This window comes from Zootoca vivipara, chromosome 11, assembly GCF_965207765.1.
Source record: "Zootoca vivipara chromosome 11, rZooViv2.hap1.1, whole genome shotgun sequence".
NCBI lineage: Eukaryota > Metazoa > Chordata > Lepidosauria > Squamata > Lacertidae > Zootoca > Zootoca vivipara.
Window position 1 is genome coordinate 36185575 of NC_142594.1, and position 22219 is coordinate 36207793.

Below are 22219 nucleotides of genomic sequence, written 5' to 3' on the forward strand. Positions count from 1 at the left end.
AGATATGAAAGGAACATTTCGTACAAAGATTACCATAATCAAGGACAAAAGTGGTAAGGACCTAACAGAAGCAGAAGACATCAAGAAGAGGTGGCAGGAATACACAGAGGAATTATACCAGAAAGATATGGAGGTCTCGTACACCCCAGGTAGTGTGGTTGCTGACCTTGAGCCAGACATCTTTGAGAGTGAAGTCAAATGGGCCTTAGAAAGCACTGCCAATAACAAGGCCAGTGGAAGTGATGATATTCCAGCTGAACTATTTAAAATTTTAAAAGATGATGCTGTTAAGGTGCTACACCCAATATGCCAGCAAGTTTGGAAAACTCAGCAATGGCCAGAGGATTGGAGAAGATCAGTCTACATCCCAATTCCAAAGAAGGGCAGTGCCAAAGAATGCTCCAACTACCGCACAATTGCGCTCATTTCACACACTAGCAAGGTTATGCTTAAAATTCTACAAGGCAGGCTTAGGCAGTATGTGGACCGAGAACTCCCAGAAGTGCAAGCTGGATATCGAAAGGGCAGAGGAACCAGAGACCAAATAGCAAACATGCGCTGGATTATGGAGAAAGCTAGAGAGTTCCAGAAAAACGTCTACTTCTGCTTCATTGACTATGCAAAAGCCTTTGACTGTGTCGACCACAGCAAACTTTGGCAAGTTCTTAAAGAAATGGGAGTGCCTGATCACCTCATCTGTCTCCTGAGAAATCTCTATGTGGGACAAGAAGCTACAGTTAGAACTGGATATGGAACAACTGATTGGTTCAAAATTGGGAAAGGAGTACGACAAGGTTGTATATTGTCTCCCTGCTTATTTAACTTATATGCAGAATTCATAATGCGAAAGGCTGGACTAGATGAATCCCAAACCGGAATTAAGATTGCCGGAAGAAATATCAACAACCTCAGATATGCAGATGACACAACCTTGATGGCAGAAAGTGAGGAGGAATTAAAGAACCTTTTAATGAGGGTGACAGAGGAGAGCGCAAAATATGGTCTGAAGCTCAACATCAAAAAAACCAAGATCATGGCCACTGGTTCCATCACCTCCTGGCAAATAGAAGGGGAAGAAATGGAGGCAGTGAGAGATTTTACTTTCTTGGGCTCCTTGATCACTGCAGATGGTGACAGCAGTCACGAAATTAAAAGACGCCTGCTTCTTGGGAGAAAAGCAATGACAAACCTAGACAGCATCTTAAAAAGCAGAGACATCACCTTGCCGACAAAGGTCCGTATAGTTAAAGCTATGGTTTTCCCAGTAGTGATGTATGGAAGTGAGAGCTGGACCATAAAGAAGGCTGATCGCCGAAGAATTGATGCTTTTGAATTATGGTGCTGGAGGAGACTCTTGAGAGTCCCATGGACTGCAAGAAGATCAAACCTATCCATTCTTAAGGAAATCAGCCCTGAGTGCTCCCTGGAAGGACAGATTGTGAAGCTGAGGCTCCAATACTTTGGCCACCTCATGAGAAGAGAAGAATCCTTGGAAAAGACCCTGATGTTGGGAAAGATTGAGGGCACTAGGAGAAGGGGACGACAGAGGACAAGATGGTTGGACAGTGTTCTCGAAGCTACGAACATGAGTTTGACCAAACTGCGGGAGGCAGTGCAAGACAGGAGTGCCTGGCGTGCTATGGTCCGTGGGGTCACGAAGAGTCGAACACGACTAAACAACAACAACATGTGGAAGTGCTTCCCAAGTTGGATGCTGCCTGGAGACCAGTATAAACACTGTGTGGGAAACTAGCTATGCACAGCCTCCCTGATTGTAATATCACATGAGTTCCTCTGAGGGAGACTGGTCCAGTTGAATCTAGCCATTCCCATAGTGCTTCTGCGCTTTTGTTTTGCAGAGTTTCTCCCACGCTGATTTGTACTTGGACAGAGATAGTTAAAGGCACATGCGCTATATTCCTGTGACTGCGGTTTGTCTTAACTGTTTTTAATATTGAATTTTAAATTGTTGCAACCCGCCCGGGGACATGCTGCTGAAGGGTGGGTAATAAATTTAACAACAACTACAGTACTACGGATCTGTCGTGCAAGGTGGATAGGTGGACTAAGTAGGCAATTTGCCAATGAAAGATGCAAACATGCTCCCCCTCCTACATATTTTAAAATGAAATGGGGCAACATTTACATGCAGGCTAAGGGTGGGCCGATCAGTCTGTATTTTATCATAATACATGCATTTCTAAACATGTATCATAAAATACACATCTGTTCACACATATTGATACACTTTTAAGCAGGGAACAGTATCACAAAATTCAGAGAAGTGCAACATCCGAAGAAATAATCTTGTTCCAAACCATTTGGAACAAGGTGAGAATTAGGTTCTCCTCCAGTGCTAAAATGGGTGCATTTTAGATTCCAGTAACAACACAAACTACAAAAGGTTACATGAAAAGCCACCCTAAATATTTTTTGTTGCTGACTCCTCCAATGCACGCATTACATAATAGCAGTAATTAAACCATTTGCTTCCCACCTCTAGGTGTAATGAGTGCTAATAGGTATTCCTAATGAGAAAACTGATGAGCCCCTACTCTTCTATAATTCATCAGTAATCAGCATTTGACTGTTTTTGCTGTGTGTTCACTTTAATTTGACTTTGCATTCATCTAAAGACAAATGTAACCCAGAGGGGAAGGGAAAAAACCCAATATGCCTTAAACTTAGAGCCCACACCATCCAAGCTCAATGAACAAACACCATCTGTCATAGAACCTTCAAGGCTTTCCTTAGCTCGTTTCCTGTCTGTGTAGATTAAATCAGTCTAAGAGTTTTACTGCATTCATCTGCCTATGTCAGTCGGCCTTTCCGATTTGTCTAGGCTTTCCACATGTGGAATAGGAGGGCAGCCATTCAATATGGATCTGCTAATGCTCTTGCCAGTGGCAAGCATGGGCTTTTTTATTATTATTCTGGTGAGCACATTTATTGTGCCTGTCCCAGCCCCAAGTAAGAGGTGGGTGGGAGGGTCTTCCCTGGTCTCATGATCTCTGAGAACTTCCAAAGCTCAGAGCTTGTTGTGATGGCTATATCTCTAAGACCAAGGGCACCATGCTTCTGAATACCAGCCACTGGAGAACAACAGCAAGAGAAGGCTCTTGTACTCATGTTCTTCCCATAGATATCTGGGAAACAAGATGCTAGCCTGATATAGAAGAATTCTTCTTATGTTCCAACCCTAAATCTGGTGGCAACTACAAACGTAGCCAGCCCATCAATATAGTGTGTATTCTTACGAATGAGGATTAGATGGATTTATATCCTGAAAGATGGGATATAAATGATTGATGGTCAGAGTCAGGCCTGAGGTCGTCATAGAATGTGAACACTCACCAATAATATCCTTTAAACAAAATTAGCAACAGACATTTTTCTGGATCCACTTCGTTCCCATGAAAATTAATAGATGTTGAGTTTAATCCTGATGAATTGGTTCCATTGATTTCAGATTTGCAAGGCTTGTTGAGGGCAGTAACTCATATTCACATTGAATTAGACACCGCTGTTGGTAAATTGCATGGAAGCAATATGCAGATGACACCAAGCTCTTGTTTCTCCAGGTGAAGGTGTGCAAGTGCTGGATTGTTGTCTGGAGGCAGTAATGGCTGGATCAGGGTAAATAAACAGAAACTGAATTCCAGCAAAATAGAGGCTCAGATGGTAGACAGATCCATGTTGAGGATTTGGAGCTGTGGTCTGTGCTAGATGGGTTTGCCCTCACCTGAAGGAACAGGTTTGTTGCTTGGTGATACTTCCTGATTCTGCACTATATACTCAGGTGACCTCAGTAGGAAGGAATGTGCCAGCTACAGCCATTCCTGGAATGGAATAGTTTAGCAACAAGTACCATGCCCTGGTAACCTCATGTTCAGATTATTATAATGTGGTGTACATGAGGAAATCTGTAAAGACTGTCTGGAAGCTACACCTAGCGTGGAGCACAGCCACCAGGGGTGTGAGTGGTTATTTGGGGCGATATAAGACCAGTATTGCACAGTGTTCACTGCCTATATGCTACCAGGCACAATTCAAAATTTTCTTGCCCAATTAAAAAGCCCTGAATTATTTGGGCTCCATGTACTTGAAGGAGAACCTCACCCATTATCTGCTGACCTGCACCTTAAGATCTCCTGGGTAGACCCTCCTTGCAATCCCACAGCCAAGGATACCATATAGGGAGGTGGTGTGGAAAAGCACAACTGTCCCCCTAGAGGTAAGGTTGACTCACTCCTTACCGAATTTTAGGTGGGGTGTGAAGACACACCTTTTAAATCTGGCCTACAGGACAGAGTGATGCTGTCTACTTTTTAGTGTCTTCACATTTAGTGCTGAACACTAGCATTTTTAGAAATTATATTTTATTTGATACCCTTTTTACCCTCCTTCTGATAAATCATTAGTTCGAATTTGCTAGTATTATCGTTTCAGTTCATTTACCTGGGATTACCTTGAAATCAATGAGACCAGCTTCTGAGCAGACATGCATACCATTGAGAACAGTTCCCAGACTTTAAAAATACCTCTTCCTGTGGAACAAGATTCGTTGTGGACTCAGCTGAGCATTTGATTTGAACGATGTTCAAAAAATACATCCCTCTTCAATACACTTAATCCTTCACCCACTTTTCCAACCACAAAAATATGTACAGGCCTCAGCATACCCTGAAGTCTGTTCACATATTGTTGCAAACTAACAAATTCTGAGACAGTACATGCCACTTCCCAGCCTTTAGTCTCTCTCCTGGTCTAAAGTCAACAGTTCTGTTTAGAATCTTTTCATTTCTCTGTTGCTGGCAGACCATGGCTGTTATAAAGAGATGGCCCTGGGGGTCCAAGCCATGGGTCTCCTGCCCCACTACTGACCCTTTTTGCAAGTTGTTTCTGGCTGTGTTGTCTAAATGAGGGTTGCCACATTTTTCCTGGCAGCGCCCCTTTGCCCTTGACAGCTCTTTGGTGGGCAGGAAACATTCTCAGATGAAACATGCTGAATCCATCCCATTATGCAGAAACTTATAAAGATGCTGGTAGTTTTTTTCCTTCTCTCTTTTGACCATTATAAAAGGGGAAGATTTTTATTTATTTTTAAAACAACTTTCAGGTGGCATAGTAAATAAACACTCGGCCTTATTTTTCTGTGCCAAAAACAGGGACAAATGACCTCCTAGGAGACCTCAAGATGTTTACTGCTTCTTTCTGTCTCTTACATTCACTACCCTGGAATAAATCTGCTCTGTCCCCTGTGGTTCCCTATCAAGAGCCACTAGCCAAATCAAACCATCACCATTATGTCTGTAAACATCTCTTAACATCCCACTGCAACTCCTAACATCACATTTCTGTGTTCCATGTAAACAAGAGAAGCAGAGAATCCTCAGGTTCCAGCCCCCCCCCCCCCGTCCCCTTCAAATAAGGCCCTTGTTCCCCTGTCCTCAAATGTGGTCTGTTAATTGCTTCTCCAGGAGCAGGCTTGGGTCATCCTTTGAGAATGAAGTTGTTATAAAACGGCTGTGTTGACAGATGGTACAAATGGCATAACTAATCAAATCTACCATGGTGTTTTCATGGCAGTGGGGAATTATCGCTGTGCCAGTAAATGAAAGGCTTATTAAATGTTGTGTTCTAAGCAGGAAATACATTGTAATGATAGCTTACAGAGTCGTAATTTGGGGATGCAACAATGATTATATGCTCCGTGACGGATGGTTCTCTGACATATGCCTTGGAAGCATTTTGCAGATCGCTTCACTTGGAGCCAAATCTATCGCTTCTGATAATGCAGCTTTTCAGTAAGGCTTTTTAGGCTCACCAGTGTCAAATAAGCAGTGCCCTTAGGTCTTTCAAGTTCCTTAGGGCAAAGTAATCCAGATAACTTGCTTGTTCCACATGCTTTGGCCAGGAATTATTTCAGTTCCTCTCATGCAGTATATAGACAAAGGTTTCCTGCTTCAGTAGTGCAGAAAGCTGCCTTGGTTTGTGCAATGGACTTAACTTCCTGGTAAGTGTGCATAAGATTGCACACTAAACCGTGGTCTAACACCATGTGCACACATCTCCACACACTGCCTCTTCCCTTTCTCTCCCCCCCCCCCCCCCGTGCAGGACTTCTGCCTAGTTTAGTTTCATATTCATCAAAGACTCTCAGCTGAATGTTAAGGTGTGAGCCAGTTTTTGTGGCTTACAACAAGCCATGGTTGCTTTTGTTATTTTTTTTAAAAAAAATGCAAGCGTTGAATAATTTCTCTCAATATAGCACTGGGTTGATTTCTATAGTTGAGCAACATCTCATGTACAGTGGTGCCTCACAAGACTAATTTAATTTGTTCCGCAAGTCAATTCGTTTTGTGAAAAATTTGCCTTGCGAATCGCGGTTTCCCATAGGAATGCATTGAAATTTCTTTTTTTTTGCCCATAGGAACGCATTAATTAAATTCCAGTGCATTCCTATGGGAAACCGCGATTCGCAATATGACTTTTTCGCAAAACGAATTCGTCTTGCAAGTCACCATCAGATTGCAAGACACATTCGTCTTGTGAAAATTCGTCTTGCAGGGCATTCGTCTTGCGAGGTACCACTGTATAAGTTGAGCTTGATTATTCCACATCTTAATAAGTTACATAGTTGCAGCACTTTCAGATTCAAGATCTCAAGCCACCTTAAAACAATTAATGACAATTCTTGTGCTGTTGGATGCTCCCTGGGAATAATTAAAGCATAATTCTACCAGCTGCTTTGAAAATGCACTCATTGTATATCATACACTATAATTTGGTGCCAACCTCATTAATTTTCAGTTAATTAGGGTAAAAGTTTATGGGCATCCCACGTCTTTGCAATAAAAAAATGGAATGTTCAAGGAAAGAATTTCTTCAAAAGTTGCTTTTGAGACTGTTTTGGATGGCTTCTTGCCTAAAACCTGGCATACACTGATCAGACATTTATGGAATCCTTGATATCTCTGATCGCCTAGTATGATGAAACAGAGCCGTATTGCTTAGTAAGTGTGTTCTTTGTAGTATGGCTTTATACAAAATGAAGGGGAAATGCTGGACAGAATAAATTAAATTGGCTTAAATCCACAGGCTTGAGATCAAACCTTAATCTCCTGCTGCATAGTAAAATGAAACAATTAACTACCCATAGCAAAAAGACACTGACATGTCAAATTGTCTAATCGTGAAAAGTAGTTCCTTATAGAGAGAATTAATCATTTTGACTCGGAATATCATCCTAAATGATGTGAATACTCTGTTGATCATAAAGGTTTAACAGTAAAAGACTTACTTTTCCCCTCCCCCCTTCCCTCTTTATCTAACCAATCTATTTTTCATTTGCATCCGGATCACTTTAATCCCTTACCATCGTTTAAAGATGTTCCAGTGGATTTGATCGTCATCGGCAAGACTGGGTAGATGGTGGATGCCCTGACGAGGTAATGTTTCAACATCCCATATTTAATTTTTTAAAAAAATTGTGAACAGCTGGGGCAATAAATAAATAAATAAACAAACAAACAAACCTGAGATTATGGCCCTGATCCAGAGATACAACTGTCCCCTGCTAACCAATGTTGAAAGGAGAATTTGGGGGATCAGCTTCCCCTGGAGATAATCAAGGTTGACAGCTGAACATCTGCTCCATCACTATTGCCATGAGCACCTGATGCTGGTTATAAGTGTGCTTCTCCCTCACATTCCCGAACAGCATCTTTTGGGCATGGATGCTGAGTATTATCCATGCATAACCACCTTGTCATTTGGGAACGCATGCTAGAATAGCTGTTAATGACATTTAAAGATGATGAGTAGGTTTTTGGGTTTTTTAAAAAGATTTAGCAATGTTTCCTTTTATTAGTTATTCATGGTACGGGAAAATATGAGGTGTGCTATAAGTGCTGGGCAGTAACAAAGTTTTGGTACTTGGTAGCAAAGCACTAGCCTGCCGATTGTTTTGTAGATACTGATGGTCTTGTTATGTCAGGTCACGCTGGGGACTAGCCCTGGATTATGTTTGGAACGCCTAGGTCTGCGCTTTGGAGCATGTGAAGTAATGATGACAAATAGGGGTAGCCAGCATGGGACCCTACTACCGGTATCAACAATGTTCAGGGATGAAGGCAATTGTGTAGTGCAGGCATAGGCAAACTCGGCCCTCCAGACGTTTTGGGACTACAACTCCCATCATCCCTTGCTAACAGGACCAGTGCTCAGGGATGATGGGAGTTGTAGTCCCAAAACATCTGGAGGGCCGAGTTTGAGGATGCCTGGTGTGGTGCAACAGCCACTAATGTATGTGTCCCTTCCATGACAAATCAGCATTCCCAGCAAAGCAGAGAATTTGAGCGTGCCCAGAGATCCTTCCCTCCTCCAACTTGGTCACTGCAATTCATCCTCACCCTTCTTACAGATTTCCACACTGCCTCTTTCCTTTTTTCCCCTCTTTTTAATCAAGGCAGAGAGTATTCTGTCTTTATTTTTTTAAAAAAATAAGTCTTGATTTAAGGTTTCCATTTTCACTCACTCCCGTCTGACATTTTGTGCTTGCTTTAGATGTCTGGAGATCAGAGACAAATGGCCTTCATTGAGAACCAATTTTCTCCTTTCTTGTTTGTGTTTCCCCTCCCCCCCAACTCCCCGCTCTGTAGTCTAAAGATAAGATTTGTGAGAAGAATGTAGACACAACGCAAATTCCTCTTCATACCACTACCGCTATCCAGCAGACAACAATGAGATTCAGAGTTTTAACCACTACCAAAGGAGTCACGACATCCCATCTGCCAACTAGCCTACCCACAGAAGGTAACTTAAACTGGATGGTGTTTTCTGTTGCGCTAAGCTTCCTAGGGCAAAAACCCCGTCTGACATCGGCACATTGGGGGGAAGCAATCCTCGCGTAATGATTCTGATCCAAAGATACTACAAACCAATGCAGACCTCCTGGCCTCTCTCTCTGGCCCATGGAATGCTTCATGTGACACACCCTGCAGCATCTCCACTTTGCACCCGCCTTGAGGGGTTCTGTCCTCGAACTCTGGTCAACCCTCTTGCTTGCCTGAACGGAGGCTAGAGAGGGCTGTGGGAGTGTGGGAGGAAAGCACCCTACGGTACAAAGGTAACAATAACATTCTGGCGTCACGCAGGGCATGTCATTTTAGGGGGTCAGGGTGAAAGTTAACTTTTGGACATTTCTTCATTGAGAGATCTTAAAAATAATGGTTTTTTGGTGTGAGGAATTCAAAACTGCTATTATTTTGTGTGATTGGTCAAAATTTAGCTCTGTGAGTATATTTTTGATGAAGAAGCACATAAACTACTTTTGGAAAAACAAAGAATTTTTCTTTTGCCTTCTGAAAAAGACAGGTAATGTTAAAATAACAACAACTGCAAGCACTCGGCAATAATTTTTAATGATTTCCATGCAATTCTGCACATAGTTTACTTACAAGGCAAAACTAAATTACATTAGTTTAATCAAAATAACTTTTGAATTCCCAAGTCATGTTACAAGTTCTTAGCACCCCTCATTTGGGGAATTTGAGACTGTAGAGCACAACACCAGCTCCTCTTAATGTCAAGAATCCTTAGTTGCTTCAAAAAACTGGAGAATGCCAAATTATGGTATATTTGTAGTACAGAAATGCTCTGAAATTACTGAGGTGCACAACCTACCGTATTGTGAATGTGGGACCAAGTAGAATGCCAAAGGTAAACTGGAAATAATAACAATCAAAAATAAAGCATTATATCAGATTTTAATGCAAAGTTCTGTGCTCTAATAGCTTTGATTTTCTTTTTGTAGATGATACCAAGATAGCTCTACACCTAAAAGATAATGGAGGTAAGAGCAGCTAATCTTTGTGTTCAAATAATGTCAGCTACATTCCATGGAACCACATAAATCTGTCTCAGAGAAAGCCTTGTCCTGAACCCACAGGAGAAGTCACTTGCCTTTTGTGTGTGTGTGTGTGTGTGTGTGTGTGTGTGTGTGTGTGTGTGCCACAATACTATGGAAGACAATCTAGGAGAGTACACAATATGTTTTGACATTATTGACATTATTAAATACATAATTAATTTCCCCAATTAGTCAAACATACTTTACACTGGTTTATTGATTTATGGAATATATGCTCTGCTTTGCCTAACTAGGAAAACAAAGGTACTGTACAGTAGATGTAGGAAAATACATTCTAATAGAGAAAGGAAACTAATTTTGTCAGTCATGTGTCCATGACTTAGTTTTGGTTGAGGCCAAGGATGGCGACTACCATTAGCCCCAGGCCGCATAGGGGTGATGGGATTCAAGAGTCCATCAACATCTGGATGGTCTCATCCCTGGCCTAAGCTCAGACCTGATGAACTCATAAAGGTTCCAGAATTCTGTCTACCACAGTTAGTTCTTACCTTCCATGTCCCGGACTGCAGAATCCGGGACCAGCAGCCATGTGACACCGGAAGTTGCGGCGACGTAACTTCCGGTGTCGTTTTGCCCTTCTATGGGCACCAAAAATGGCTGCCGCCGGCTTCAAAAGTCGCTTCTACGCATGTCAGGAAGTGTGTCGACGCAACTTCCCGTGTCGCTCCGCCCATCTATGGGCACCAAAAATGGCCGCCGCCGATACCGGAAGTCGCGTCTATGCACTTCCGGACATGCGTAGATTCGACTTTTGAAGCCGGCGACGGCCATTTTTGGTGCCCATAGAAGGGCAAATCAGAAAGGAAAAAAATGGCCATCGGCAGGAGAAAATAACGGAGAAAAACGGGAGACGAAGTGATACGGGGGACCACAGGGAAAAGGTAAGTAAAAACGGGGGGTTTCCCGGGGAAAACGGGGTACTTGGCAGCTATGCAGTTAGTTACCCTTTCTTCTGCCTGGTTCCTTAAAAGATCACTGTCTCTTAAGAATCTCCTTCCCACCCAAGGTATCTTGTTAATGCATTTCACATTCTTGCATACTCCCAAAAGTTAAGTGCTCATTCCCTGTGTTCATATGCTCACAGAGGTCTATTCTAACTGTTCAAGCATGTGCCTCTGATGTTCCTAGTGCAAAACCCATTTCACTTGCAAACTACTTCTGTGTCCAGGACCTGTCTGCTTAGGAAGGCAGAGAAGACCAAATTGCTCAACTCCTGGCACTATAGAGGAAATTTGGGGCAGAATAATAACATTGATCAGCCAGCAACAACCCTCTCATCCCTATTGATGGACTGTAGCTCTTCATCAGTCAACCACAATTAATTCTGTGTTTCAGAATGTCAAGGATCCTTTGGGAGTCAGTAATTCTTTCATTTCCTTTTCATTTCATTGTTTATTTTTTAAGTCATGTTGTTTGTATTCTGCTGGTAACCATGCTTCGGAAGTGTGTTTTTTTTCCTTCCCTTTTCTGAAGACAGAGCAAATCAGCCCTTAATTGCTTCTCATCTGCGCTGCATTTCTAGCACATTTCACAGCAAAGGTCAGAGTGTTCAACACTCAGTATGTTCTGATTGTGGCTTTCCAGGTCTAAAGAAGAGTTGCTGCATGCAATTTATAATACTGGAAAGCAGTCATGTGTTGTTGTTGTTTTAACAGAAAACAGCAATAGATCTTTTCCTGTTATGGACTTCCTTTTCCCCAAAGGAAGAAATCACAGCAAAAGCAAACCAAGTACATATAGTGATGATATATGAGATTAGATTTCTGAGTAGGCTATTTCCATGGCCTCAGCTTTTGCTAGAAGCGTGTGGGCAAAAGGGCTGGTTTGCTTGCCTCCAGTGACGACCTGTAAAACTCTACATTATGCAGCATGGAATTTCAAGTCTGTGGATGGCTGACTTCTCATGATTATTGTAATCATGCAACTCAGCTTAGAAGCACTTGATTCCCTCCCGCCCCAGTCAGTCTTTACTCAGCTTGTTTACGACCTGAGTTTTCTCTGAATGTCTGTGGGGCGCTTCAGCATGGAAAGTCTTGTAAAAGCAGTAGTTATGTAGAGAGCCCTCTTTGCTTAAGGCTGTTGGTTTCTTCCTAGTACGGCTTGAAACAAACAAACAAAATGGGAAGGAAGAACCAAATTCTAACTGCTACCTTTTAAATTGGGAGCTCTGCTCATGGTACACCCTCAATTATGCGCCGCTTTTTATCCTAGCTCTCAGATTAGGCTGATAAAACTTCCCTAGCTATGCTTTGATAGCCTTTCAGGCAGTTCAGACAATCCCAAGCCAGACAAATAAAAAGCCATCAGCTTTCCCAAAATAAGATCCTCTATTAAACTCTTATCGAATTGGAGAAGCGAGTTATATCTGATCAATGAGGCTCTGTCGTTACTTGGGCTCCTTTGGGGCGCCACAGTCAATACTTGATTAGAAACAAGCAAAGGATTCTTAATAATCCTGCCATTCCTTTCACACTGTAACACTTAAGGGCATAATTTATCACATGGTGACTTAATTACATTTTAAATCTTACTGCTGGCTTAGGTCAAACTATTCTGACCTTTTAAATTTATTTTATTTTATATTTATGGGGAAATCACCTGTAATTAAAAGCATTAAACCCCCGTGGGAACACTGAATCGTCTCTCGTTGTAAATTCCCCATTGCTTTTATTGGCTTCTCTTTGCCTCTTCGAAATACAGTTTATCCAGCTGTGTGTTGTCTTTTTAAGGTACAGTCTGTCTCACTATATGTCCTCCAGCTCAGCTTTTTGGGAATATTGTAAATGTTGATTGGTAGAGGCAGCAAAGCAGTTCTGTCTGGGTCTGCCCTAAAAAGGGGTGAGGGAGAAATTCACTTTGTCTTTTAATGCAAATCTATTTAGTTTGCACTTCCGGAAGCAATACATGAACTGAGAAAGAAGCTATCCTCTTAAATTCACACTTCTCTGAATTTTGCAATGCAGTTCTCCAGCCCAAAAACATGTGGACCAAAATTGCACCTATATGGGGACAATGTGTATTAAAATGCATGTATATGTGAAAACAACATTAGGATACATTACTTTCAGAAATGTGTATGTTAGGCAAAACTGCATACAAAAAATGTGTATTTTAGAAGAGGTGCACTTTTTAAATGCTGTTGAATTTTTGTGAGGACTTCTTTTTAATTGCAAAAAAATGTGGAAATCTGGTGAACTGAATTTAAGCTTGGAAGAAGGAGAACCCCAAACTGACAGATTGGTTCACCCCTGCTGAAAATTCCTACCTTGGAAGATTTTTCAACCTCTTTAAACCTTCTGCCCCGACTTTTAAAAAGTGAAATTTCAAGCAAGAACATGTGCTAAAGTTTAGTAATAGCTTCTCTTATCTGCAATACTTCTAAAGCATCTGTTGCTCCCTCTGAAAATGTAAAACCTTGAAAAGTATTGTCAGAAAAGTAGTGTCAGTAATTCCAGGAGGTCGGTTTAGTAACTTTGCTCCACCACATTGCCCACTACTGCTTCCTGGTCTCATTGCCATCTTCTCATGTTGTTCACCCTTCCTACTGGCATCATCCCAGATCCCTGCTTTCCCTCCTTTTGTTCATTTCATCACTCTCCTGATTGCTGATTCTTAACTGCGCCCGCTTCTGTATTCCAAAAACTATTTTCTGGCACCTAATTCCTTTATCTCAAAAAAGTGTTAATTACTGGACCTATATTCATATGAGCAACAAGATTATTTCTTCTGAAAATGCTATATACCCTTTTGAAATCAGACTCCGTAATCAGCTGCATCTGTAGGAGAATTACCCAAACCTTCCGTTGTAATCAGATCTGTGCACAAGCAACCCATTTGCATGCACTTCTGAACCAAGAGACAATCAAAGCCATGCACAAGAGGAAAAGGAAGAGGAGAGCCCTCGATGGATAATTGAATGGTTCAAAATCCAGCCCCAACCCTCCTGAAAGGTGGAGTGGTAAATGTTTTTACATATTATTACATACACCTTTCCTTCAATGAGCTCGAGGTTCCCCTCCTCCTCATGCTACACTCACAATTCTAAGCCTCGTGGCTTAGTGGGGATTTGAACTCAGCCCTCCCAAAGTCCTGGTCCAGCAACCTAACCACTATACCAAACTGGCTCTCCAGTACATTGCATGACTGTTGAATGAACATCTATCACTTTTTGAAACAGACTGGCTCATCTCAACCATTTTTCACTGCCAGTGCTATCAGCAGTCTTGGTAACTGTGCTAAAAATAACAAAAACTTGTAAAATATATGTGTGTGTGTGCCATAAAATCGCTTTGTTTATTCTCAAGCATTTTCTATTTTGGTATGGCTAGGTTTCAGTGCTTTTTCATGGTGAGGTTCTCAGGGAAGTGGTGCTATTTGTTTCAAGGAATGATGAGCTGGGTGTTTTCTGCTTCTTTCTCTCTTAACAAAGGGCTTGTTTAAATTCTCTGCCGGAAGAGAAAAGTGCTGAAGTCATTCATCCTGGGAAAGCAGCTTCCCAGATTAATAATCTTTACTTTGAGGAAATTTAATCTAGTCACTCTGATAAATTGCTTTCACTTCAGCTTGTTTCATGGGGTTTTGGAGTTTGCTCAAAAGTGCGTTGGTATAAAATGCCTGGATTTGCTCCAGATTTTTCCCAGCCCCCTGCTTCACTAAGCACCGTTTGTGACTGCTGAAAATGTTCAGATTAATGCAGAAATTAAACAAAGAAATTATTCAAATCACTACTGTTTGTTTCCTTAAGTGATGGGAATGTAACTTTTTTTCTCCATGCTGGATTCCAAAATCTTATTTTGCTTTGAAAAGCGGTTATATAAATGGCAAGGTGGAAAATGACTGCCATTGAATCTAAACTTGTGTTGCATCAGAACAGCCTCTAGGATTGAGAATATGCTGAACGCCAACAGAAGATCTCTGTTGCATTCAAAAGTCTGCATATGCAGGTCAAATAAAAGATGTCTCCTTGATCAATTTACTCTTTTAGAATTTGTAATCCCAAAAGGAATTGAGATGTTGTCTGCAAATCACTTAGTTCTGCAGCAATTATTGTGATTCCAGAGAGAATTATTCCTGGGTAAATGACCTGAGGATTGCAATTTAATTTTCATTTGGTTCATAGAAGGAGAATTCTTTGGATAATACTTTGTTGCTTTCTGATCTTGCTTTGTAAGCTAATGCTCAGTGAGATCCATGCAACATTACTGCTGCATTTTGGGGGGCTGGGATCTTATAATGGAGAAAAGACAGAGACTCAGAATGATAGTGGATTCATTTCATTCATTCTACAACTGATTTCAGAATGTCCGCAGGATGCAATCTGGTTTATAACTGTGGAGCCTGTTGGTGTTTTCTGTCATCTAAAGTGAGACAGCAGGGGATTGACAAAAGCAGGGAAGTGGTTTTTCCAGAGAATTTTGAATTATAATTTTCCCATGCAAATTTGGGTTATTTGTATAGGGTGATTTGCATAAGAAAAACTCCCAGTTTGCATCATTAAAAATGTATTGCCCTGGAGAGTGATCTAATTTAGCATGTTTATTTTACTTGTATGGAGTAAACCAGGGGTCAGCAAACTTTTTCAGCAGGGGGCCAGTCCACTGTTCCTCAGACCTTGTGGGGGGCCGGACTATAGTTTGAATTTTTTTTTTGGAACGAATTCCTATGCCCCACAAATAACCCAGAGATGCATTTTACATAAAAGGACACATTCTACTCATGTAAAAACATGCTGATTCCCAGACTATCCGTGGGCCGGATTTAGAAGGTGATTGGGCTGCATCCGGCCCCCAGGCCTTAGTTTGGTTACCCCTGGAGTAAACAAATGTAAAAACTTTGAAACTTCCAAACTTGCACAATAATGTGCTTGCAATGGGCATCCATTCATTATCACTAAAAAACCTTTTGAAATTGAAAATATTCCATGGAAAAATAAAGCACTAGGATATTTTCAGCCCCATATTACAGGCAGAAGGGAAATCCATTACTGGATACCCTGCTTGTTTGTCTTCTTAAAGTTAAAAGCAGAAGGGGGTGGAAATCCCATCACTGAGGGATCTGGTGGGTGGGTGTGGACCTTTTCACCCAGTGCTGTTTTCCTGATCTAACCCTCTCCTCCAAACTGTAATTTCATCTTTAGTGGGGGAATACAGGGGGAACAGTTTAGATTGTGAAATAGTACAAAGAAAAAGGTTTTATAATTCTCCTCTGGAGTCTCATAGCTACACTGACTCCTTTAGCTTTAGCATCCTGTTTACTTTGGTCTTCAGGTAGAATTATTTCATTTTCTTGCTACCTGAGATCCTTCAACTGCAGTTGCTAGTAGCTGAATCTGGAAAGTTGTCCAGACATTCATTTCCCTGTGTATGTAATAAAAAGGCAACTTACCTGTTTATAGAGTTCCTGGGCATTTTGCTATGTATCAGATGTTGCCAATAATGTATGCCAACATTGTGTTGTTATTGGTATTATTATGTATTTATTAATACCCCATCTATTTCCCTGACTGGAGGTAGCTTACGAATAAAAATAAGAACAGCTAAAAACATAGAAGAAAAACAATTTTAAAAAGCAATTGAACATTGAATGAGAGAGAAAGGAAAAATATATTAAAACAATACAAATAATTACAGCAAAAACAGCACAGCACCAGCGCTTTCATCAAAAGCAGTCAGAGACTTAAAGTTCACTCTCTTGTGGTCACCTTAATTGCAAATGAACTTTGCAGAGATGGTGAGGAGAGGAGTGTCAAGAAGCCAAGCAGGGTTCCATTGTCCTGGCAACATCAGATAAGCTATGGTTAACGTAATACAATATTTTCACCTGTGAAAGGCTCTGATGTTTCTTCTTCCTTCCCTTCTTTTCCATCACTTCGTAAGGAAACAGTCCGGTGCTATCTCTGCCAGTGAAAAGTATTTCAAAGTTGAATGTGCAAACAGAGTAAAAACGATTTCCCTTTTGCATTTTAACCTTGAGGTCATCAATTTATGTGACTTCGGTTTTGCAGATCATTGGTTTGTATACCGTTTGACACTTAAAAATCACGCACATACACGTACCTCACGTTCCTTTTGCATTTGGCATGCTGATCCCTTTGTCCAATATCCATGGAGCGCTTCATAAGCGGAGGCTGGCAGAAATACTGACAAGATGTTGGCATATGTATTGTCTGGAAGTGACAGAATTCTCATTTTCAAACCTGGATGCTAAACACTGTATGAATATCAAATGGATAGGATTAGTTTTTATGGTTCTTACTCTCTTAGCTTGTGGTTTTGTTGAAATCCGGCATTATCTAAGATGTCTGTGGCCTGAATCTCTTATTAAGAGAGCTTTGCTTGTCTCTACTGTGAAGAAGTTTAACTCACACATACCGGTGCCACGGGAAGGTTTGGACTGCAAATTGTGAACTCTTTGAAAATGTGTCAGTCTCCTTGTTTGGGACTATTTAGTAGCTCCTTATTGGTGGGAATCAGAAATATCCCACAAATGGACTGCTTCCATACCCCATTGTTAAGATCTTTACAGTGACAGGCTAGTGTTGCTGCCTCAGGCCCCTCATTTCTGGTGGTGACCTGTCTGTCAGGGGGTGTTACTCCAGGCAGCACAAAAACAGCAAAAATTATTACTAACAAAACGTTTAGAGACCATTCTCTTGCAAAAGAATCCCAAAACATTTCCCAACATACTATAAAACAACATAACAACAGCAACAACTCAATTAAAAAAAAAATCTATTTATCCATCAGTTATGGAATCGTCTAAGAGAATAGCAGTAAGCAGGTGCGGGTAGGCAGGGGCTAGGGTATTGTTGAGGGGGTTGCTGTTGTTGATTATTATTATTTTGTCTCTTTATTTTGTATCCAGTGATTTATGTGGAAATCATTCAGTTTGGTTGTGTACTTTTTGTTGTTTGGCTTATTGTTTATTACTACTTTTGTTATGCTTGTAGATACGTAATTTTTTTTTTTTTATGTTGTAAGCTGCCTTGAGCATGGTTTTCACCTTTGAAAGACAGCATGCGAATGAAATGATTGATTCAACAGATCCTAAAACTTCAAAAAGCAGAAGTTAAATACAGGAGTCCACCATGCTTTGTCAGAAGTTGCCCTTCTAAACAAGGAAATGGGACACTTGTCTTGAGAACTTCATTTGGGAAGCGAAAGTAAAAAAAATTCAGCCCTTCAGTTTGAAAAACTAAAGGCAGCTCTGCTGACAAATTCCACTTGGGTAGTGCCAATCTCCCAAGTTTTAGCATCCAGGTGTCTGTGGTCCGCCTGATTTGGATTAGAAGAGGGTGCTTTCACACAGTACTGCTGTGGTCATGCCTGCTGTGTAGCCCATTCTCAAATAAAGCCATGGCCGCAAGCAAGACTCTGGAAAGCAGGTGTCAATCAAGAGCAGCCAACCTGGAGTGGCATTGTTGTGCATGTGGCCTCCGGGCGGCAACATCACTGTAGCTTACCAGGTGGGAGAAGAACACCCTGATGGGTGAACCAGATTTGTTCCATTAGTGCAGCACCAACCTCGCTTCCCGCTTTCTTCTCAATAATCTGCAACATCATCAATGCCATGAAGCCAGGTGCATGCCACCATCCTTCCCTGCCGGCAGCTCCTGGTGCCAGTGCAATGTTTAAAAATGTATTAAGGGCATGCTCTGAATGCGATAGACATAAGCTTGAAAACCCATGCACCGTTCAGGTATGCTCACCAGGGAGCCACAATTGCATACAGCTCCCAGCTGAGTAGTGGCCAATATAGCCCCTCCCAGGGATCATAGGGTTGCACTCCTGGGTTTGAACGATATTCATTCAGAACTCCAGGCCTCTTTTGATGACTCTTATTTATCTGGCAGTGTTGGTCAAATGCCCATGCAGTGTATTATTTATGGCATAACAGGCTATTCTACCCAATATTAAGCTTTCAGTATCCCATTAGATGTCCAGAGCATCCAAAACCACAATTGTTCTTTGCCACCGGCAGCCAGATGTCAAGAAACTAGCTAAAAGTACTAAACTTCATGGCATCAGTTTTAAACAGAGTTCTGGTTGGCTAGCTTTTGGAAGATGGTTTTGCTGTTGATGGTACTTGCTCTGATTTGTCCCTTTCTCAACTGTCAACGTATTACAACATGGAACGTGTTGCCATAAAAGTTTAGCAACGGGATGGCTTTCAGCAGCATTTTTATATGGTACTTAGGCTCTGTTGCGATCAAAATATTTGAGGACCATTTAATGCCCATCTGCTCCACTGTAGCACAGAAGTTTGGGAGATGATGCTCTGCAATTCCCCAATTTTATTGACTCTTCCTCAGAAAGATTTGTGATAGCTCGTCACTTGGAAGCTTGCAAGATGCGATGATGACCTGCAGCATTCAATTAATGTATGTTGGTAAGCAGCAGTGCATACATTAGTGGGACAACAAAATGTAGATTCATTATGTGGCTTAATTTGGAAATGCTGGAATGCCTACATTTCGGGTACAAAGATGGAAAGCCCTCCTGGACCAGGCCAAAGGCCCCTTTGGCTCAGCATCCTGTTCGTACAGGGGCCAACCAGAAGCCATAGTATGGGATGCCAACTAGCAAAAGGGCAGGGCCACTTGTGATTCCCAGCAACTGGCATTCAGAGGCACACTGCCTCCAACAGTAGAAATACAACATAGCAATCTGGCTAGTAGCCATTGAATTTGGCTTATTCTCCATCAGTTTGTCTGATCCTCTTTTAAAGCTATCCAAGTTGGTGACCATCACTATCTTTTGTAGGAGCACTGTGTAAATAAGTGCTTTTGTTTGTCTGCCCTCCTCTTTCCATATCTAGCTTCCTTGGGTGGCCCCAAGTTCTACATCTTGATCACGTCCCGTTCCCATCCTCCGCCTTACTCATCTTATTTCCCTAAACTATATTAATGTTGTTTATTGAGCTAGGAATAAAGAGAGCATTTGGAAATTGTCCATTTTCATTGTCAATATATGAGCATGTAGCTCACAGGAAAAGAGGCGCCTCGATTTCTTAGGCTAAAACCTTGTTGTGGGGGGGGGGAGAGGGAAACAAAACGAAATCTTGCCAAGTTCAATCCATTTGGGTTGGGGTTTTATGGTGTTCTTTCTTCTTTTTTACAGCCTCAACAGATGATAGTGCAGCAGAGAGAAAAAGTGGGACTCTTCACGCAGGTTTAATTGTTGGGATTTTCATACTGGTCCTGATTGTAGCAGCGGCAATACTTGTGACAGTTTATATGTACCACCATCCAACGTCAGCTGCCAGTCTCTTCTTTATTGAGGTGAGATGTGTTTGTCATACTAGATCAACAAATCCTTCCACCTATAGCCTGGTCAGAGGCTTGGTCTGCTTCCTGAAACTCTGAAGTATTCTCAGAGTCCTGATAAGCACTGGCTTTTGTCTTTTCCTGTCGTGTTGCTATTGTTCTTCTTTGATTTACAATGCTTGGCCTTTAGCTGGGCAGTATGATAACGTGCAGGGAGTGTATCTCAAGCCAGTTTAACTGCAGCGAACTTGAGCATGACCTTTTCCCCAAAACAACGTGTTAAGTGACAGATCTGGAGAATCACTGACTTGTTTGCTGAATAAATTTCTGAGGTCAAGTAGTCTGTCTCCAACCCTGTCTCCAAATCATCTTTGCAATAGTTGACCATATTAATGTGACGGTGCCATCATGATACACTAGTTAATATCAGTATAACACATGCCATTATCAATAATGGTAGAAATAATTCATCTTCACTCAGTGTGCCTTTATTGCATATTTTCTGTGTCTTCTGAAAAGGAAACACTGAAGTATCACTGTTCCTATAGGAAAGTAGACAGTAGCCTCGTTCCAGGCATGGCTGTGGGCATCAACGTGATGCATATGACTTCTGGTTTCTGTAGGAATTGCATTTCTTTATTATTTATACCCTGCTCTTCTTTCCAAGAGGTCAGAGCAGCATATGTGTGGCTTCCTGGCAGAGTTTCTTGCAGGCAAGGGAAAGGAGATTGTTAGCCGCTTTGAGACTCCTTAGGGTAGTGATAAAGCGGGATATCAAATCCAAACTCTTCTGCTGCTGCTGCTGCTGCTGCTGCTGCTGCTTAGCTTCAGCAATAGGGCTGTGTCCTGGGTCTTCAGACCGTTGTCTTTTGCAGAGGCACCATCCAGTGTATGTGGAAGCACATCTAGGTATAGAAGAGAAGATTTATCTATTTCAGTCCTTTGCTGTTTGAATTCGCATGTGCGTGTCTAAGCAGATGGCCACCTGTGTGGATACGTGATTCAGTGGATTTGCTACTCAGATCATGGCCACTGGTCCCATCACCTCCTGGCAAATAGAAGGGGAAGAAATGGAGGCAGTGACATATTTTACTTGGGCTCCTTGATCACTGCAGATGTTGACAGCAGTCACGAAATTAAAAGACGCCTGCTTCTTGGGAGAAAAGCAATGACAAACCTAGACAGCATCTTAAAAAGCAGAGACATCACCTTGCCGACAAAGGTCCGTATAGTTAAAGCTATGGTTTTCCCAGTAGTGATGTATGGAAGTGAGAGCTGGACCATAAAAAAGGCTGATCGCCAAAAAATTGATGCTTTTGAATTATGGTGCTGGAGGAGACTCTTGAGAGTCCCATGGACTGCAAGAAGATCAAACCTATCCATTCTGAAGGAAATCAGCCCTGAGTGCTCACTGGAAGGACAGATCGTGAAGCTGAGGCTCCAATACTTTGGCCACCTCATGAGAAGAGAAGACTCCCTGGAAAAGACCCTGATGTTGGGAAAGATGGAGGGCACAAGGAGAAGGGGACGACAGAGGACGAGGTGGTTGGACAGTGTTCTTGAAGCTACCAACATGAGTCTGACCAAACTGCGGGAGGCAGTGGAAGACAGGAGTGCCTGGCGTGCTCTGGTCCATGGGGTCACAAAGAGTCGGACATGACTAAACGACTAAACAACAACAACATGTTGGTCACTCATTTAATGCTTGGCTATGCAATCAGAAGTACGCATCCACTGCACAATTGTATGCAAGGAACAGGTATGAAGACAAAAGCCTTGTCATCCAGACAAGCTGCTGAATTGGAGTGAATATTCTCGTACCACACAGCACTGCTCTCAGTGTTCCTGTACTCTGCTCGTGTGGGTAAAGTGGTTGTGCCTCACTGGGCTCAACTGAAGGTAGAAATAATTCACATAAGCAACGCAATCCACCTCCACAGCAACTGGACCATTCTGCGTGCTGATCGTCATCAATGCAATTTCATCATGGGAACGCCAACATCATTGCTAGGCGGATGGAT

The 22219-nt window shown here is 41.8% G+C and overlaps 1 protein-coding gene across 1 annotated transcript in view; it reads left to right on the forward strand.

Moving 5' to 3' along the window:
- The window catches only part of PLXDC2 (plexin domain containing 2), a 234908-nt gene that overhangs the window by 207096 nt on the left and 5593 nt on the right, over positions 1 to 22219 (forward strand). The window contains exons 10-13 of the mRNA XM_035130307.3: positions 7391 to 7451; positions 8664 to 8817; positions 9818 to 9856; positions 20053 to 20213. Coding sequence (XP_034986198.2) covers positions 7391 to 7451; positions 8664 to 8817; positions 9818 to 9856; positions 20053 to 20213 — 415 coding nt within the window. The remainder of the gene's footprint in view (positions 1 to 7390; positions 7452 to 8663; positions 8818 to 9817; positions 9857 to 20052; positions 20214 to 22219) is intronic.